The 16,509-nt window shown below is 51.8% G+C and overlaps 2 protein-coding genes across 2 annotated transcripts; one reads left to right on the forward strand and one right to left on the reverse strand.

Annotated features, from left to right (window-relative positions):
• Window positions 1–7,090: 7,090 nt before the first annotated feature.
• PCSK1N (proprotein convertase subtilisin/kexin type 1 inhibitor) lies at window positions 7,091–12,768 on the forward strand. Its single transcript, XM_036110916.2, has 3 exons — window positions 7,091–7,320; window positions 11,487–11,959; window positions 12,403–12,768. Exons 1-3 carry the CDS (start codon window positions 7,207–7,209, stop codon window positions 12,596–12,598), a joined length of 783 nt encoding a protein of 260 aa, XP_035966809.1. The 5' UTR covers window positions 7,091–7,206; the 3' UTR covers window positions 12,599–12,768.
• A 1,182-nt stretch (window positions 12,769–13,950) lies between these two features.
• Window positions 13,951–14,864, reverse strand: ERAS (ES cell expressed Ras). The gene has a single exon (XM_036110918.2). The coding sequence runs from the start codon at window positions 14,650–14,652 to the stop codon at window positions 13,951–13,953; it is 702 nt and encodes a 233-aa protein (XP_035966811.1). The 5' UTR covers window positions 14,653–14,864.
• Window positions 14,865–16,509: the final 1,645 nt, after the last annotated feature.

The following is a 16,509-nucleotide window of genomic DNA, read 5'->3' on the forward strand; positions in this document are numbered from 1 at the left end:
TGGTTCAGTATCAAGGCCAATTTATCTCTGCTCTGGTGACTAATACCATGAAGCAGCTTTGCTACCTTCCATTCTTCTTATGGCTACCTCGAGTATGGCAAGCTATATACAATTGCCTTCATTTGTTGTCCATTTTGATAAGGGTTCCTGAAGTGGCTTCAGATGAACATGAAATTATCATGCCTGGGTGGCTCAGTCAGTTGGCCGCCTGCCTTTGGCTCTGGTCATGATCCTGGGGTCCTGGGATTGAGCACTGCGTCGGGCTCTCTGCTTGGCAGGGAGTCTGCTTCTCCCTCTTCCTCTGTCTGCCGCTCCCCCTGCTTGTGTGCTCTCTCTGTCTCAAATAAATAGATAAATAAAATCTTTTAAAAAAAGAGATTATCACTGTAAAAAGCTAGTTATGTTCCCTCCACAAGTAGAGGGGAGGAATTTTGGCTGCGCGAAAATACAATCTGACATAAACATACTCAAAAGAGAGTTATTACAGGGGCGCCTGGGTGGCTCAGTTGGTTAAAGAGTCTGACTCTTGATTTTGGCTCTGGTCATGATCCCATGGGTCATGGGATTGAGGGGATTCTCTCCCTCTGCCCCTCAACCCCCTCTTAAAAGAGCCAATAAAATAATAAAAAATAAAAAGAGATGGGACGCCTGGGTGGCTCAGTCAGTTAAGCGTCTGCCTTCGGCTCAGGTCATGATCCCGGGGTCCTGGGATCCAGCCCCGCATCAGGCTTGCTGCTCAGAGGGGAGCCTGCTTCTCCCTCTGCCTGCCGCTCCCCCTGCTTGTGCTCTCTCTCTCTCTCTCTCTGACAAATAAATAAATAAAATCTTTAAAAAAATAAAATAAAAAAAGAGATGGGGCGCTTGGGTGCCTCAGTCAGTTAGGTGGAAGGTGCTTGGTTGCAGTTGGGGTCATGGTCTTGGGGGTCCTGGGATATAGCCCTGCATCGGGCTCCGTGCACAGTGGGGAGTCTGCTTGAGGATTCTTTCTCTTTCTCCCTCTCCCTCTGCCCCTCCCCCCTCGTGTGCATGTTCTCTCTCTCTCAAATAAATAAATAAATCTTTAAAATATAAAAAAGAGAGTTATTACAGCTGATTTAAACAATAAATTAGGCCCTTGACAATTTTATCAAGGCATAGTATTAAAAAGTCAGCACTCTGGGGCGCCTGGGTGGCTCAGTTGGTTAAGCAACTGCCTTCGGCTCAGGTCATGATCCCAGGGTCCTGGGATGGAGCCCCTCATGGGGCTCCCTGCTCCTCGGGGAGGCTGCTTCTCCTTCTCCCACTGCCTGCCACTCCCCCTGCTTGTGCTCTCTCTCTCTGTCAAAGAAATAAATAAAATCTGGGCGCCTGGGTGGCTCAGTCGTTAAGCATCTGCCTTCGGCTCGGGTCATGATCCCAGGGTCCTGGAATCGAGCCCCACATCGGGCTCCCTGCTCGGCGGGAAGCCCGCTTCTCCCTCTCCCACTCCCCATGCTTGTGTTCCTGCTCTCGCTGTCTCTCTCTGTCAAATAAATAAATAAAATCTTTTAAAAAAATAAATAAATAAATAAAATCTTAAAAAAAAAAGTCAGCACTCCTTGGGGCACCTGGGTGGCTCAGTCAGTTAGGCAGCTGACTCTTGATTTCCACTCGGGTCATAGTCTCGGGGTTGTGGGATCAATCCCAAGTAGGGCTCCACACTCAGTGGGGAGTCTGCTTCTCTCCCTCTGCCTCTGCCCCTCCCCCAGCTGGAGCACATATATGATCTCTCTCTCTCAAATAAATAAATAAATCTTTAAAAAAAAGTCGGGTGGCTCAGTCAGTTAAGTGTCCAACTTGGTTTCGACTGGGGTGGTGATTTCAGGGTCATGGGATCGGACCTGCCCCCCCCCGCCCCCCGCCCCGCCACAGGCTCTGTGCTTGGCGAGGAGTCTGCTTGAGACTCTTTCTCCCCCCCCCGCTCCTCCCCCTGCTCGAGCTAGTGTGCTCTCTCTCTCTCTAAAATAAAACAAATAAACAAATAAATAAATAAAATCTTAATAGTCAGCACTCCTTAACCTCCAAATACAGAAATGAAGAGAAGGGTGTCTCCTTGGTTAAACAAAATGATCTCTCTCTTATATAGATGAAACAAGCCATCTCTTCATGTGAATTTCTGCCCTTTTTGCTCATTTTTATTTTATAAATTTTGTTTTTTAAGTAGGTGCCATGCCCAGTGTGGAGCCCACTGAGGGCCTTAAACTCCCGACCCTGAGATCAAGACCTGAGCTGAGATCAAGAGTCAGATGCTTAACCCATTGAGCCACCCAGGTGCCCCAGCTGCCCTTTTTGTTCTAAGGCAGCCCTCAAATGAACAATCTTGTTCATGGCAGAAGTTTCCCAAAGTAGTTACTACAATTTCGAAATTTCCCTGGTGAAATTATGTCAGTTCAGTTAGATAAACATATGTGTTGACTTTCCGGTGAAAAAACATGAAGGACAAAGGTGCTTGGCCTGAGAGGCACAGTTTTAGACTGAGAAGATACCATAAGAATTGCAGTGCTCCATAAGGGGTTGCTGGTGTAACTGATGTCTCCAGATTCTGGCTAAAGGCCAATCATCATGATCATGGGCCAGGAATAAAAACCCTCCTGACGCCTAGCAGATGAAATTAACAAAGCAATTCTCAGGGACACAAAGACAAGACTGAAGAAGAAATTCATGTAAGTTTTGTTTGTTTGTTTTATTGTGGTGAAATACACATAAAATTTACCATCTTTACCATTGTAAGTGTACATTTCAGTAGTATTAAATACATTCATAATATTGTGCAACTATCATCACCATCCATCTGCGTAACTCTTTTCATCTTATAAAACTGAAACTCCAGGGGCGCCTGGGTGGCTCAGTCTGTTCAGCGTCTGCCTTCGGCTCAGGTCATGATCCCAGGGTCCTGGGATTGAGCCCCGCTAACAGGCTCCCTGCTCAGCGGGGAGTCTGCTTCTCCCTCTGCCCCACCCCCACCCCCCACTCGTGCTCGATCGTGTTCTCTCTCTCTCAAATAAATAGATAAAATCTTTAAAAAACCCTGAAACTCTGCACTCATTAAACACTAACTCCTTATCCGCCCCCCCCCCCGCCCCTGGTAACCCACCATTCTACTTTCTGTCTCTATGATTTTGACTCTTCTAAGTATCTCATGTAAGTGGACTCCTTCAGTATTCCTCTTTTGGGGACTGGCTTATCTCACTTAGCATAATGTCCTCGGTGTTCATCCATGTTGTAGCATGTGTCAGAATTTCCTTCCTTGCTGAATAATATTCCATTGTAGGTATATATCACATTTTGCTTACCCATTCAACCACCAATGAACACTTGGGTGGCTTCCATGTTTACCTGTGTGAATAACGTTGCTATGAACACGTGTGTACAAATATCTATTTGAGACTGCTTCCACGTAAGATTTTCCAATGGTTTCTAATGGTTTCCTCAGACCCTCATCCTTTGGGCAAACAAGCCTTGGATACCAGGACTCTTCAGCCCCCAGGGTCAGCTTGAGAATAAATGTCAGGGTTATGCTCTTTCTCTTCCTATAGACTTTCCTTTTTTTGTGAAGTAACACTCAACCATGTAACTAAATATAACTCTTATATGTTTCACATATACAATTGGACAGACCACAGGAACAGGTCGTTGAAAGCTAGAAAATAATTTTACCAAGTAACAATGTGTATCTGATTAGATAACCAAAGTCTGGGGGATCCTTACTCCTAGGAAAACAAACAAAACAAATCCAATGCAGAGGACCTCATTGAAATGTCTATATTCAAGTCACTGTGAACTTACCCCCAAGCCAAGCATGGGCAGGGAGTTGACTCAATTAGCTGGAGACACAAGGGGTTTCAGATATGTGCATTATTACTGAGTTGAAGGTCACAGAGTAGGGCAGTGAGGGTTTCTGCCGAATCTCAGTGAAACCTCCTCCATTTGTGTTAATGCCCATCAGTCAAAGACCATCAGGAACCAAATTGGGTTTATTAGCTTGCTGCAATGAGGGAGACTATACATCATGGGGAACCATGGAGTATTTGAGAAGCGGATGTTGGAAGTAAGTGATTATGGATTTGAGCTTATGTTAGATGGTTTTTGTGGTTTTCAGGGTACAGTCTTGCACTTACTTTGTTAACTTTGTTTCTAAGTGTTTTTATTCTTTTTGATGGTAATGCAAATGGAATTGTTTTCTTTCATTTTTGGATTGTTCATTGCTTGTGTATAGAAACACAATTGAGTTTTATAATATTGATCTTATATCCTGTAACCTCACCTATTAACTCAAATGGTTTTGTTGTAGATTCCTTAAGATTATCCATGTATAAAGTCACGTCATTTGCAAATAGAAATAATTTCATTTCTGCCTTTCCACTGTGGATGTCTTTTTTTCTTGGCTAAGTGCCCTGGCTAGAACCTTCAGTACAATGTCAAATAGAAGTGAGAGAGGGGTGCCTGCCTGGGTGGTTCAGTCGGTTAAGCGTCTGCCTTCGGCTCGGGTCGTGATCCCAGGGTCCTGGGATCGAGCCCCGGATCAGGCTCCCTGCTCCACGCGAAGCCTGCTTCTCCCTCTCCCACTCCCTCTGCTTGGGTTCCCTCTCTCACTGTCTCTCTCTCTCTCTCTGTTAAATAAATAAATAAAATCTTTGGAAGAAAAAAAAAGAAATAGAAGTGAGAGGGAACATCCTTATCTTATTTTTTTTTTTTTTAAGTAAGCCCTACACCCGGGAATGTGGGGTTTGAACTCACCACCCCGAGATCAAGAGTCAGGTGCTCTACCGACTGAGCCAGCCAGGTGCCCCTGGAACATCCTTGTCTTGATCCTGATCCCTGGGGAGAAAGCTTTCAGTCTTTCACTGTTAAGTATGATGTTAGCTGTGGGGTTTTGTCCTTCATCAGGTTGAGGATATTCTCTTCTATTCCTAGTTTGTTGATGATATGTTACTTCTCAGCTTAAAACAACAGACTTACAACAACATTAACTCACAGTTTCTGTGGGTCAGGAGTCAGGACATGGCTTAACTAGGATCTCTGCTTAGGGTCTCACAAAGCTGAAATGAAGGTGTTGACAAGGGCTGCAGTCTCCTATGAGGCCTGACTGGGGAAAGATCCAAGCTCACTCTGGCCATTGGCAGAATTCAGTTCCTTGCAGGTGAAGGACTGGGGGCTTTGATTTCTTGCTGGCTGTCAGCTGGAGGCCACCTTCGGTTCCTCGAGGCTACCTCTCTTTCTTGCCACCTGAGGCTAGGGTAACCTAGAGCTTCATTATAATATATTTACATTATATATTACACCGCCAGGGTGGCCTGGGGTCCAGCCACCAGTCTGTGCCCAGTTTCAATGCCCCCCCCCCCACTGTAGGGAAAGATGGCCATAACAGTTCCAGCAAGAACCTTGTAGGGCCAAAAACTCCCACTCCCAACTGGTAGGAGGAGTCCCTTAGATGGTTGGAAACAACCTCAGTCAGAGACCGCCCTGCTATGACCCATAATCTATACAACCATAAAAAGAAAAGACACCCCTAACCTGGTGCAGTCGCCACCTCTGAGCCTGGCCTCTCTCCATTCTTGAGTATATATTGGCCTTAATAAACTGCTTCGTGCTTGCTACCTTCCTCCTGGCTGCCTTTGAGTGTGGATCCTCATGGAAATCTTTCATGGGGAATCCAAGAACCAACACCTCCATTCACCCAACGCAGACTCTCCCGCCCGTAACAGTCCAACCTCATTTCTTTTTTTTTTTTTAAGATTTTATTTATTTGACAGAGAAAGAGAGAGAGAGCACAAGCAGGGGGAGCGGCAGGCAGAGGGAGAAGGAGAACCAGGCTCCCCGAGGAGCAGGGAGCCCGATGTGGGGCTCGATCCCAGGACCCTGGGATCATGACCTGAGCCGAAGGCAGACGCTTAACTGACTGAGCCACCCAGGCGCCCCACCAACCTCATTTCTGATGTAATTATGGACATGTAATCACATATATCTGGTCACCTTTGGTCATGCACACTTTCAAAGGGGAGGGGATTACACAAGATTGTGGACACCAGAAGGCAAGGATCATGGGAACCACCTTAAACATGTGTCCATCACACCATCACTGGGTACATCATCTTCAGGTCCATAAAGGGATGTGTATAATGATTTTTATTATAAAGTTGTTTTTAATACTGAAGAGACGGAGACAGAATCAATGGATTAGATATACTCACAGCAGCATAAAGGGATCTTTCTTTTCTTCACTTTTAATTTGTGCCATGTTACCATACTTTGTTTTGTTTTTTTATTTCTTTAAAGATTTTATTTATTTATTTGACAGAGAGAGAGAGAGAGCACAAGCAGGGGGAGTGGGAGAGGGAGAAGCAGGCTCCCTGCCGAGCAGGGACCCCAATGCAATGCGATGTGGGGCTCGATCCCAGGACCCCGGGATCATGACCTGAGCCGAAGGCAGACGCTTCACTGACTGTGCCACCCAGGCGCCCCCATACTTTGTTTTAATTCCTAAATGAAAATATCTTTATTTGTTATCTGATTTTAATAGGAATACATATTGGTTGCAACATTTTTTCAGACAACAGAGAGAAGTGTAAAGGACAGAGTGACAAACCATTATTTATCTCCCCACCCAGAAATAACCACTAACATTCCCTTCCCAACATTTTTTGCCCAATGTATACTCAAATTTTACCAAAGTTTTAGTTCCTTTGATGTGTCATTTCAAGTCGCTTGAAACCCTTTCTGGAACAATATATGGGTGAAACCTTCTTATCTATGTATCTATCCTCACCCACAGTAGCGAGGAACTGTTTATCCAGTGAACAAAGTCATATGTGTCCTCCCCAGGGAGGGAGAGGTGGGGACCGGATCCCCATTCCACCCCACTGAGTCAATTTTGCCTGCCTGTCTGCTAAGGGACAGCAAGGTCTGTTGCCCCGGTAACTGCCCTCCGACTGCCATGGCAACCGCCATGGCAGGCTCCAGCTTACCACCTTGCCCCTTGGGCATCTCCATGGCGACGGGCAGGCTGGGGGGCCGCTGGAGCTCCCCGGCTGCGCCTGCGTAGAGTGGCCGGAGAGGGGGCGCGGGCAGGGGGAGGGCCGGGTTCCTTGGCGCGCGCAGCCGCAGAGCCGCGCAGCCTTGCCCGCTCGCCCCGGCGCTGCGCATTTGCCAGCCAGTCCGCCCGTCCGGAGCCCGGCTCGCTGGGGCAGCATGGCGTGGTCGCCGCTGCTCGGCGGGCCGCGGGCCGGGGGCGTCGGCCTTCTGGTGCTGCTGCTGTTGGGCTTACTTCGGCCGCCCCCCGCGTTCTGCGCACGGCCGGTAAAGGTGCGACACCGGTCGGGCACGGGGTGGGGGTGGCCGGGAGGATGCTGCGGGCGACGGTCTGTGCTCGGCTGCTCTCCCCTCGTCCTCGCGGGCCCCCCGCCTGCTCCCGGACGTGCGGGGGAGATCGGCCAGGGTGGGCCGGGTGCCCCCGCCAGTCCGCGCGCCCAGGCCATGCGGGACTCGGTGTCCGGGTGTGCGGGGCTCGGCTGGCCTCCACGCCCTGCCCACCCGTGGCACCTGGCGCGGGCCCGGCCTCGCCCCGCCGCTCGCCCGTGGCGCTGTCCCCGGGACTAGCGCGCATGAAGGAAGGGGGTGCGCGCACCGGTCTCTGCCCGAGAGGCGATGACTGGGGCGTGAGAATGTGCTGGCCCTGTAAGTGCGTGTCCTTTGATGTCAGCGCTGCCGAGCGTCCCTCCAGACGCGCCGTTGTGGGTCTGGGTGTGCAGTGTGCGTGATGCTGGGGGTGTTCCTGCACTTGACTCGTCTCAGGGACCCCGTGTGAGTGTTTGTGAATCCTATGGTGATGGCTCGCCTATGGGCGTGTCCGTGTCCGTGTCCGTGTGTGTGTGTGTGTGAGATTTCGTTTTTTAGGTGGGAGTGGTCTTTGCATCCTCATGCGCACATCCCATTTTGGTTCTGTTGGCCTAAGTGACCAGGATTTTGTATGGGTGTTCCCGAGGCTGCTTCTCCCTGCCCCTTTATGGAGCTGTGTCATTCTGGGGAGAGAAGCCATGATGTCTCCGTGCTGCATTGTGTCTTTAAGGGTGGCGCGTGTCCTTGCATCTGGGCAGCTTGGCCATCGTAACCGCATGGGCAGCCGCCTATGTGAACGTGTGCAGTTCCTCGCGTGGGGACGTGGCAGTGTCGGCTTGCACATGTGGCATCTCAAGGCCTGCTAGTGCATGCGAGTGTGTGTGAGGTTGTGATTGCTGGTGAGTGTGTGATTCCCCAGGAGCTAAGGCGTGGTGGGCGCCCAGGGCACCTGGAGCACATCATCCTCCAACTCGTCAGGGCTGTCTGCGTCAGAGATGGGGGACTTAAAAAATTAGTAAATATTTTATATATGACATACTATAGTTAACATACATGTATGATGTAAGGAATAATGATAAAATAACCCCTGTGTGTACCCACCACTCAGGTTAAGAAATAGAGCATGACAGCCCCGCACCGGGCTGCTTGCTCAGCAGGGAAGCCTGCTTCTCCCTCTCCCACTCCTCCTGCTTGTGTTCCCTCTCTCGCTATCTCTCTCTCTCTGTCAAATAAATAAATAAAAATCTTAAAAAAAAAAAAGGAAATAGAGCATGACCAATAGTTAGAGGCCCCTGGGGGCCCCTTGCGCACAGCAGCCCCCCTGCTCCATAATCATTATCCTGTATTTTCTGTTCACTGATTCCTTACTTTCGTTTGTAGCTTCTCACATATGTGTGTATGTCTAAACAGTATGTTGTTTAGCCTTTCCTCGTAGAAATGGAATCGTACCAGGCATCAGGCTCCTTGTAGTCACTAGGGGTCACTAGGAAGTCATCAGGGCGTCTGGTAATCTCAGGCAGCCTGCAGTGGAATTCGTTAACTTGCTTTTTTTTTTTTTTTTTTGGCTCTGCCTCGGTTGTGAGATGCGCTCGCCATCCACATTTGCACATTGAAGTGCGTGGCTATAATTCATTTATTTTTATTGCTGCCTAATATTTCATTTTCTGAGTATATCATCGGTATATGAGTATAGCATGGTTTATACATGCATTCTCAATATGTCAGTAGACATTTGGGTGGTTTCCAGGCTTTTTTCCCCCTCGGTCCACTTCTGTGATGTCACAAACAGTGCCCCATGTGCTTTTTCATGAACTCGGGTCCAGTAGTATATACACCAAAGCTACCCTGGGGTGTAGCACCCCAGGAGTGGGTCATAGGATTTGTGCGGCGTTTTAGACATAAGCCGAATTGTTTTTCAAAGTTATTTTGGCAATTGAATTCCTACCGGCAATGTATGAGAGTTTCTGTTTTTCCCACAGCCATGTCAACACTGGGCATCATTAGGCGGTTTGAGTTCTGGCGATCTTTGGGACATATTATGCTTAGTATCTCATTGGCACTTTAATTTGCATTTTCCTGATTGCTAATGAGGCTCACTATTTTCCATATATTTAGTAACTCGTTTTGTTTCCTTTTTTTGTGAAATACTTGATCATTAGTTTTCCCTATTTTTTAATCTAGTTTTTATTTATTTATTTTTAAAAGATTATATTTACTTATTTGACAGAGAGACCCAGCGAGAGAGGGAACACAAGCAGGCAAGCAGGGGGAGTGGGAGAGGGAGAAGCAGGCTTCCCGCCGAGCAGGGAGCCCGATGCGGGGCTCGATCCCAGGACCCTGGGATCATGACCTGAGCCGAAGGCAGCCGCTTAACGACTGAGCCACCCAGGCGCCCCTCTAGTTTTTATTTAAGTAATCTCTACACCCCACGTGGAGCTCAACTCACTACCCTGAGATCAAGAGTCCAAACCTCTTCCGACTGAGCCAGCCAGGAGCCTCTCCCTATTTTTATATTAGTTTGTTTTTCTCTTTGCTTTTCAGGCATTTTTTGGTATATTAGATGCTAACCCTTTATTGACTGTTTGTGTTGCGGGCATATTCTCCCGCTCCGGTTTGACTGTTCATTCTTTTTATGGTGTCTTGGGACAAAAAGAAATCCTTAATTGTAATGTAGTCAGATTTATTAATCTTGTCCTTTTTTTAGTATTTTATTTATTTGTCAGAGAGAGAGAGCACTCGATCCCAGGACCCTGGGATCATGACCTGAGCCGAAGGCAGACGCTTAACGACTGAGCCACCCAGGCGCCCCTATTTATCATTTCCTTTCCATTGCTCCCACATTTGGGTCATTTGTTGTTCCTGTATGGGTTTTTGAAGGAGTCGGTCCTGTCCCCACTGCTCTGAGTGTCCTTTCTGCCATGTAGCTAGTGCCAATATTTGTGGATCCGTTCTTAAGCTCTCTTCAATCCTATTAATTCCTTCTGCTGGAGTGAATCTACTGTTTAACTGGCCCACTTAATTTTTTTTGAAAGATTTCACTTTTAAGTAATCTCTACATCTAACATAGGGCTGGATCAGGGCTGAATCTCACAACCCAGAGATCCAGTCACAGGCTCCACCCACTGAGCCAGCCAGGAGCCCCTTGCCTTTTTCATTTTGAATTTCACTGAAAACATATTTGTAGATGTTCTAGGTGTTTCTTTTTCAAATCTTCATAGTCATTTTTATGGTCTTTTGTTCCTTACTCATACTTCTAATACCGTTTTTTTTTCTTTAAACTTTCTGAAATTGCTTTAAAAATGTCTGAATTGAAAATAATCATTGGGTAATTTATTCTACAGAAAGATTTACACACATGCCAAATGATATATGAACAAGATTATTCATCCCAACATTACAAGAATAGCAAAAGATTGCGGGAGGGGGGTGCCTGGCTGGCTCAGTCACTGGAGCGCCAGGTTCTTGATGGGCTTGTGAGTTCCAGCCCCACATTGGGTGTAGAGATTACTTAAAAAATAAAATCTTAAAAAAAAAAACAAACCAATAGCAAAAGATTGGAAACACCGTAAATGCCCATCAATCGAAGACTGGTTAAATAAAATGTGTACATCCATACAAAAGAGATTCAATGCAGAGGAAAGAAAGGAAAACAGAGAGAGAGAGAGAGAGAGAGAAGAGGGAGGGAGGGAGACACGGAGGGAGGGAGGAGAAAGAAAAGAGAGAGAGAAAGGATGTACTGAAAGAACTGATCTAGACATAGATTCCGAAATGCAAGGTGCGGAACAGTCTGCTACCTTTTGGGCAAAACAAGTGAATAGGAACCTGTAAAATGCAAATATGGTTCTTATAGTCCGCAACATCAACGTAGAAAAATCTATGGCTCTCATAAACGCCATCACCACTCCTATAAAGACACCTGTTCCCCGGCAGCCCTGGGGCAAATTCGGAATCACTAGGAAATCGTCGGGGGGGGGCTCTCCAGTGGCCTTAGGGGTGTCTGGGTATATTTGAGGGGCCGCGGTGCCTTTGGTGGCATCTGGGGGTGTTTGAGGTCCACGGGGCTCCCCTGGGTGAGGGGGGGGTCCCTGGCCTGACAGACGCTGACATCTCCCCCCTGCCACGTCTTCCGGCAGGAGCCCCGCGGCCTGGGCGCAGCCTCGTCGCCCCTGGCTGAGGCTGGCGGCCCCCGCCGCTTCCGGCGAGCAGTGCCCCGGGGCGAGGCGGCGGGGGCCGTGCAGGAGCTGGCGCGGGCGCTGGCGCACCTGCTGGAGGCCGAGAGGCAGGAGCGGGCGCGGGCCGAGGCGCAGGAGGCCGAGGATCAGCAGGCGCGCGTCCTGGCGCAGCTGCTGCGCGCCTGGAGCGCCCCCCGCACCAACGACCCCGCGCTCGGCCTGGAGGACGACCCCGACGCGCCCGCCGCGCAGCTGGCCCGCGCCCTGCTCCGCGCCCGCCTGGACCCCGCCGCCCTCGCGGCCCAGCTCGTCCCCGGCCCTGTCCCCGCCGCTGCGCTCAGACCCCGGCCCCCGGTCTACGACGACGGCCCCACCGGCCCAGAGGCCGAGGACGCCGGCGACGAGACGCCCGATGTGGACCCGGAGCTGCTGAGGTACCCCCGCAAGGGGTGGGCAGGGGGCGGCGCCTGCATCCCCGGGCTGTGGCGGGGTGGGGGGGTAGGAGGGCGAGGGGCGGCGGGGGGGCCTGCCTCACAGCGTGCTGCCAACACCTAGGCCCTGGGATCCTAGGAGGGAGTGGGGACCGCCACCCAAGGTGTTAGGGTCAGAGGTGCTTGGCTGCGGAGACAGTGGGGAACGGGACTGCCGGTCCCGGGCGCGGGGGGGTGGGGGGCTCCGATGTCCGGTTGCTGGGGGAGGAGTGGGAGGCAGGGAAACCACAGTGTGTGCGCTGGGAGGCAGGGACAACGGGAAAGCAGTGGGCTGGAGACGGCCGGGTCCCCGGGCGGTATGGGCTTGCAGGGCCGTCTGGGCCCTAGGGCAGCGGCGAGGACGCGCGGGCACAGCCTCACTGCCTTCCTCTCGGGCTCTCCGGCAGGTACTTGTTGGGGCGAATCCTCGCGGGGAGCGCCGACCCCGAGGCTGTGGCTGCCCCGCGCCGCCTCCGCCGTGCCGCCGACCAGGATCTGGGCCCCGAGGTGCCCCCTGAGGGGGTGCTGGGGGCCCTGCTGCGGGTGAAGCGCCTGGAGACCCCCTCGCCCCAGGCGCCGGTGCGCCGCCTCCTGCCCCCCTGAGCACCGCCCGGGTCCTGCGCACCCTCGGGCCCAGGACCACCCCACCCCCACACCCCGACTGCTCCCCGTCGGCACATCGAGAGCGGCTTACCCCGTCAGCCGCAGTTGCAGCCCTAGAACCCCGAGATCCCCGCCTTTGGCCCCACAATAAATGCGATCTGAAGCAGCTATATGCTTGTCCAGAGTGGCAGTTTCTGGGGGGGCTGGTGGGCTGAGTGGCGGTGGTGGCCCTTAGACAAAGGCAGAGGGGCCCCTGCCCTGGGTGGGCCCTTTAGAGCCCCCCTCCCCCACTCTGTGCCCCTCTTCTCACTGGGGGAGGCATGGGCCCCAACCCACAGGGCTCGGAGGACACTTTCAGGGCCCGCAGCAGCATTTTCCTGGGGTCCATCCTTCTGAGGACCAAGGGGTGGCTGTGAGGCCCGAGTGGTTCGAGCTGCGCCTCCGGCCCTGTCCACAGGCACCCATGAGCCTTCCTGCCCCGGGGCGGGGGGTGGTGGTGGTAAGGGCTACCAGTGGGAAGAGAGGGGGTGGGCTGCAGGCCAGGGGGCGGTTGGCCTTCCCAACACACCCCTCCTTGCATGGGGCATGGGGCTCTGCGTGTGAGCAATTCAAACCTGGGCCTCCAGGTCATGAAGAAAGCGTACCTGTCAAGGCATGGAGATAGGATGCACTGTTTGCGTTTGTTAGCTTCATCTGTAATGTTTAGATATTTAGTTATACGGTGTGGAGGGGTGCTCTCTGTACTCTCACCCCGACCTGAAGATACTGCGAGTTGTGGCGGGAGCTGGTTTATGCTCCGGCCTTCGCACGGGCCCTACTTCCCTGCACGGTTTTACTCAAACGTCACCTACTCAGTAAGGCTCTCCTTGACCTCCCTGTCACTCTATTCCTATGCTCGCTTTTAATACATAGCCTCATGTTACATCTGCGAGGGCAGGGATTTCTAAGGGTCTTGTTTACCTCTACATCCTTTGCAGCCAAAGCAGGGCCTGGCACAGAGCGGGCTCCCCCCATTTCTTGAATGAAAGAATTCGCACAACTCAAGTAACATTCTCCCCAGTTTCACTCCCACCCACGTAACACTTGGCACAGAGGCAGCTTTGAAACCTGAGAACACCGTTTATTTAATTTGGCACACAATCTCTTCGCTCGCCAGTAACCAATATGATGCCCCATGTTACCAAATGCCCATCACCAAACGAAAATCTCCCCAGCAGAGGGATTCATCTATCCCCAGTACACCACCAGTGTCCCACACAGCTAGTTGCTGGGGGGGGGGGGGGGGAGGTGGTCTCCTGTCTAGGATCCACCACCCTGGCCTGGGGGCAGGCCACTCTTCTTGACTGAAATCTTCAGGCCACAGAACAGCCGCAGCGGCACATGGCCTTCTGGTGCCGGGCCTTATCCCCACCCGGCCCTGTCATGGCCTCCTTTGCCATGGCCTCACGGACCTTTTGGATCTCATGGATGAGCAGGGTAAAGGCCTCCTCTACACCTTGCCGTGTCTTGGCTGAGGTCTCCACGAAGGGGGCCCCCCAGCTCTTCGCAAGGGCTGCAGCAGCGGCCCGAGCATCTCCGGTGGTGCTCACAAGGTCACACTTGTTGCCCACAAGGACGAGGGGCTGGGTGTGGTGAGGGCCCCAGGTGGCCCGCATCTGCTGCAGCTGGGCTAGAGACGAGGGGTCATCCAGGGCGAAGACCCCCAGCACGCCATCCCCAATCGCCACGCACTGGTCACGCAGGGCCCTGTGAGTGGCCTGCCCTGCCGTGTCCAGCACGTTCAGAATGCAGCCCCCATGGCCCAGGGCCACCTCCTTCCAGTAGGAATCCTGGATCGTGGGGTCGTGGTCTTCCACGAAGCACTGGTGGTTCAGCTGGATGGTGAGCGCACTCTTGCCCACGCCACTCGCGCCCACCACGACCGCCTTGTACTCGGGCAGCTGCTTCCCGACACTCTTGGAGGGTGCCTGAGCCCCCTGGCTCTCCCCCTCGGAGCTAAGGCTCCACGTGCCCAGGCCCAGATCAAACATGTTGGCATTTCTCGGCAGCGCCATTCCCCCGGTGCACAGCTCAGGGAAGGGATGTGGACAGCAGGCCCTGCGAGGGAAAGAGAACAGAAGACAAGGGGGAGGGGCGGGGGGAGGTTAGGCAAGACCACTCGGGGGCAAGGGGTCAGCTGGGTGTCATTGAATCAACATTTACTAAGTGCCTAGGTGTGTGCAAAGCACCTTCTAGTAGGCCGAACACTTGATGTTGCTTAATCTCTGTCCGTCTCATTCCCTCTACGTGAAGGCGGGGATTTTAAGAGCAGCTTTATTTAGATGTAATTTATATACCACAGTTAATCTAGTTAAAAGTGCACAATTCAATGTTTTTGTTTTTGTTTTTCTTTTTAGCATTTTCCCACTGTTGTGCAACCATCGCCATAATCTAAGAACATTTTCATCACCCGGGAAAAAAAGCTCCTGCCCATTAGCAGCCCCTCCCCCTTCCCGAGGGAGGGCGGGGATTTGGGTCCGTGTTGATTTTGGTTTTGGATCGTATCACCGTTGAGCCCCAAGCCCCGCACCGCTCCGGTCGCAAATCATATGCCGAGCAACATTCCTGTCCCCAGGGAGTTTGTATTCTAAAAGGTGGAGACAATAAATCAAATAAATCGGCAAATTATGAGGTCGGTTAGCCATTAGCATTAGAATTTAGTCTTTCTTACGTATTCAGCATGTGGCTATTGAGAACCCACTGTGTGGCAAGGACAAACAACTGGGGAAAATAGTCAAAATAGTTAACAAGCCCCGGCCCCCAAGGAACGTGACAACAACAAAGATAAATCAGTAAAATATACTGCAACAATAGGTGATAAACAGGTGGGAGATGCTTGGTTAATGTTAGGCCTTTTTATTATTATTTAATTTTCATGCATTATTTCCAGCGTCTTCCGGCGAGCGGGGTATTGTGATGGGTGTGGGGAAGGAAGGTGGGAGGTGTGGGGGGTGGGGAGGTGGCAGCGAACAAAATAGACTAAAATCCCTGCCCTTGGGAGGATTAGATTCTGGAAGTGAGAAGGAGACCATCAACAAGATAAGCAAGTAAATTATCATGCAGTTAGGAGAGGATGGGCACACAGCAGGTGCTCAATTAGTGTTAGCTATTAATAGCAAATTACCATTAAACTTATTCAATACACATCCTGGCCTCGGTTCCGTGTGTGGCCTCAGGAAATGCATCATAATGGCTGCTACCCCGAGTCTCTCTGGAAACCCGGGGAGAATGGCAGTTTGGGGGCAGATGGTGGGTTCGAGGTCTCCGTGGGGGGTTCTGTTGAATTTGGGATCTGGAGGTCAGGGTTGGGGGGCGGGGAAGGTCCCAGGTGGGGATGCAGCTGTGAGGTCCTCGGCCCAAAGAGACTCCTGGCAATAATAATTAGATGCTCTGGCCCAGAAAGAAGGGGGGCCACGGTGAAGAGAGGTAAACTGAGGACAGATCTCTGGGGGGGTCCCCCGAACCCTTGGGGACAGAAAGAGGGAGAAGATGTAGCAGCGAGGACAGACCGAGAGGCAAGGGCGAGGGCGGAAGCAGCGAGGAGGCCGCTGCAGGGGCCCAAAGCCATCGTCGATGGAGACGTCAGATTCTAAGGTGGAACGAACTGCCAGGATTTGCTCTCAGAGCCAAAGGCGGTGCGTGGGGCGTGGGGAGGGGTGAAGGCTAACTCTCGAGTGTGGGGTCCGGGCAGCTGGGAATCTGAGGGTGCCCGCGCCCGAGGCCGGGGACACGCGAGACGGGCTCTCCCCGGTTGGCAAAGGGCTCCAGGAGCGGTAAAGAGCGGCAGGAATGATTTCCCGGGACGTGGGCCTGCGGCCGGGGAGCCGCCTGACGGCCCCGCGACTCTTCCCAGCGCCCCCGAGAGCCTGGGC

This window comes from Halichoerus grypus, chromosome X (assembly GCF_964656455.1).
Source record: "Halichoerus grypus chromosome X, mHalGry1.hap1.1, whole genome shotgun sequence".
Classification (NCBI taxonomy): domain Eukaryota; kingdom Metazoa; phylum Chordata; class Mammalia; order Carnivora; family Phocidae; genus Halichoerus; species Halichoerus grypus.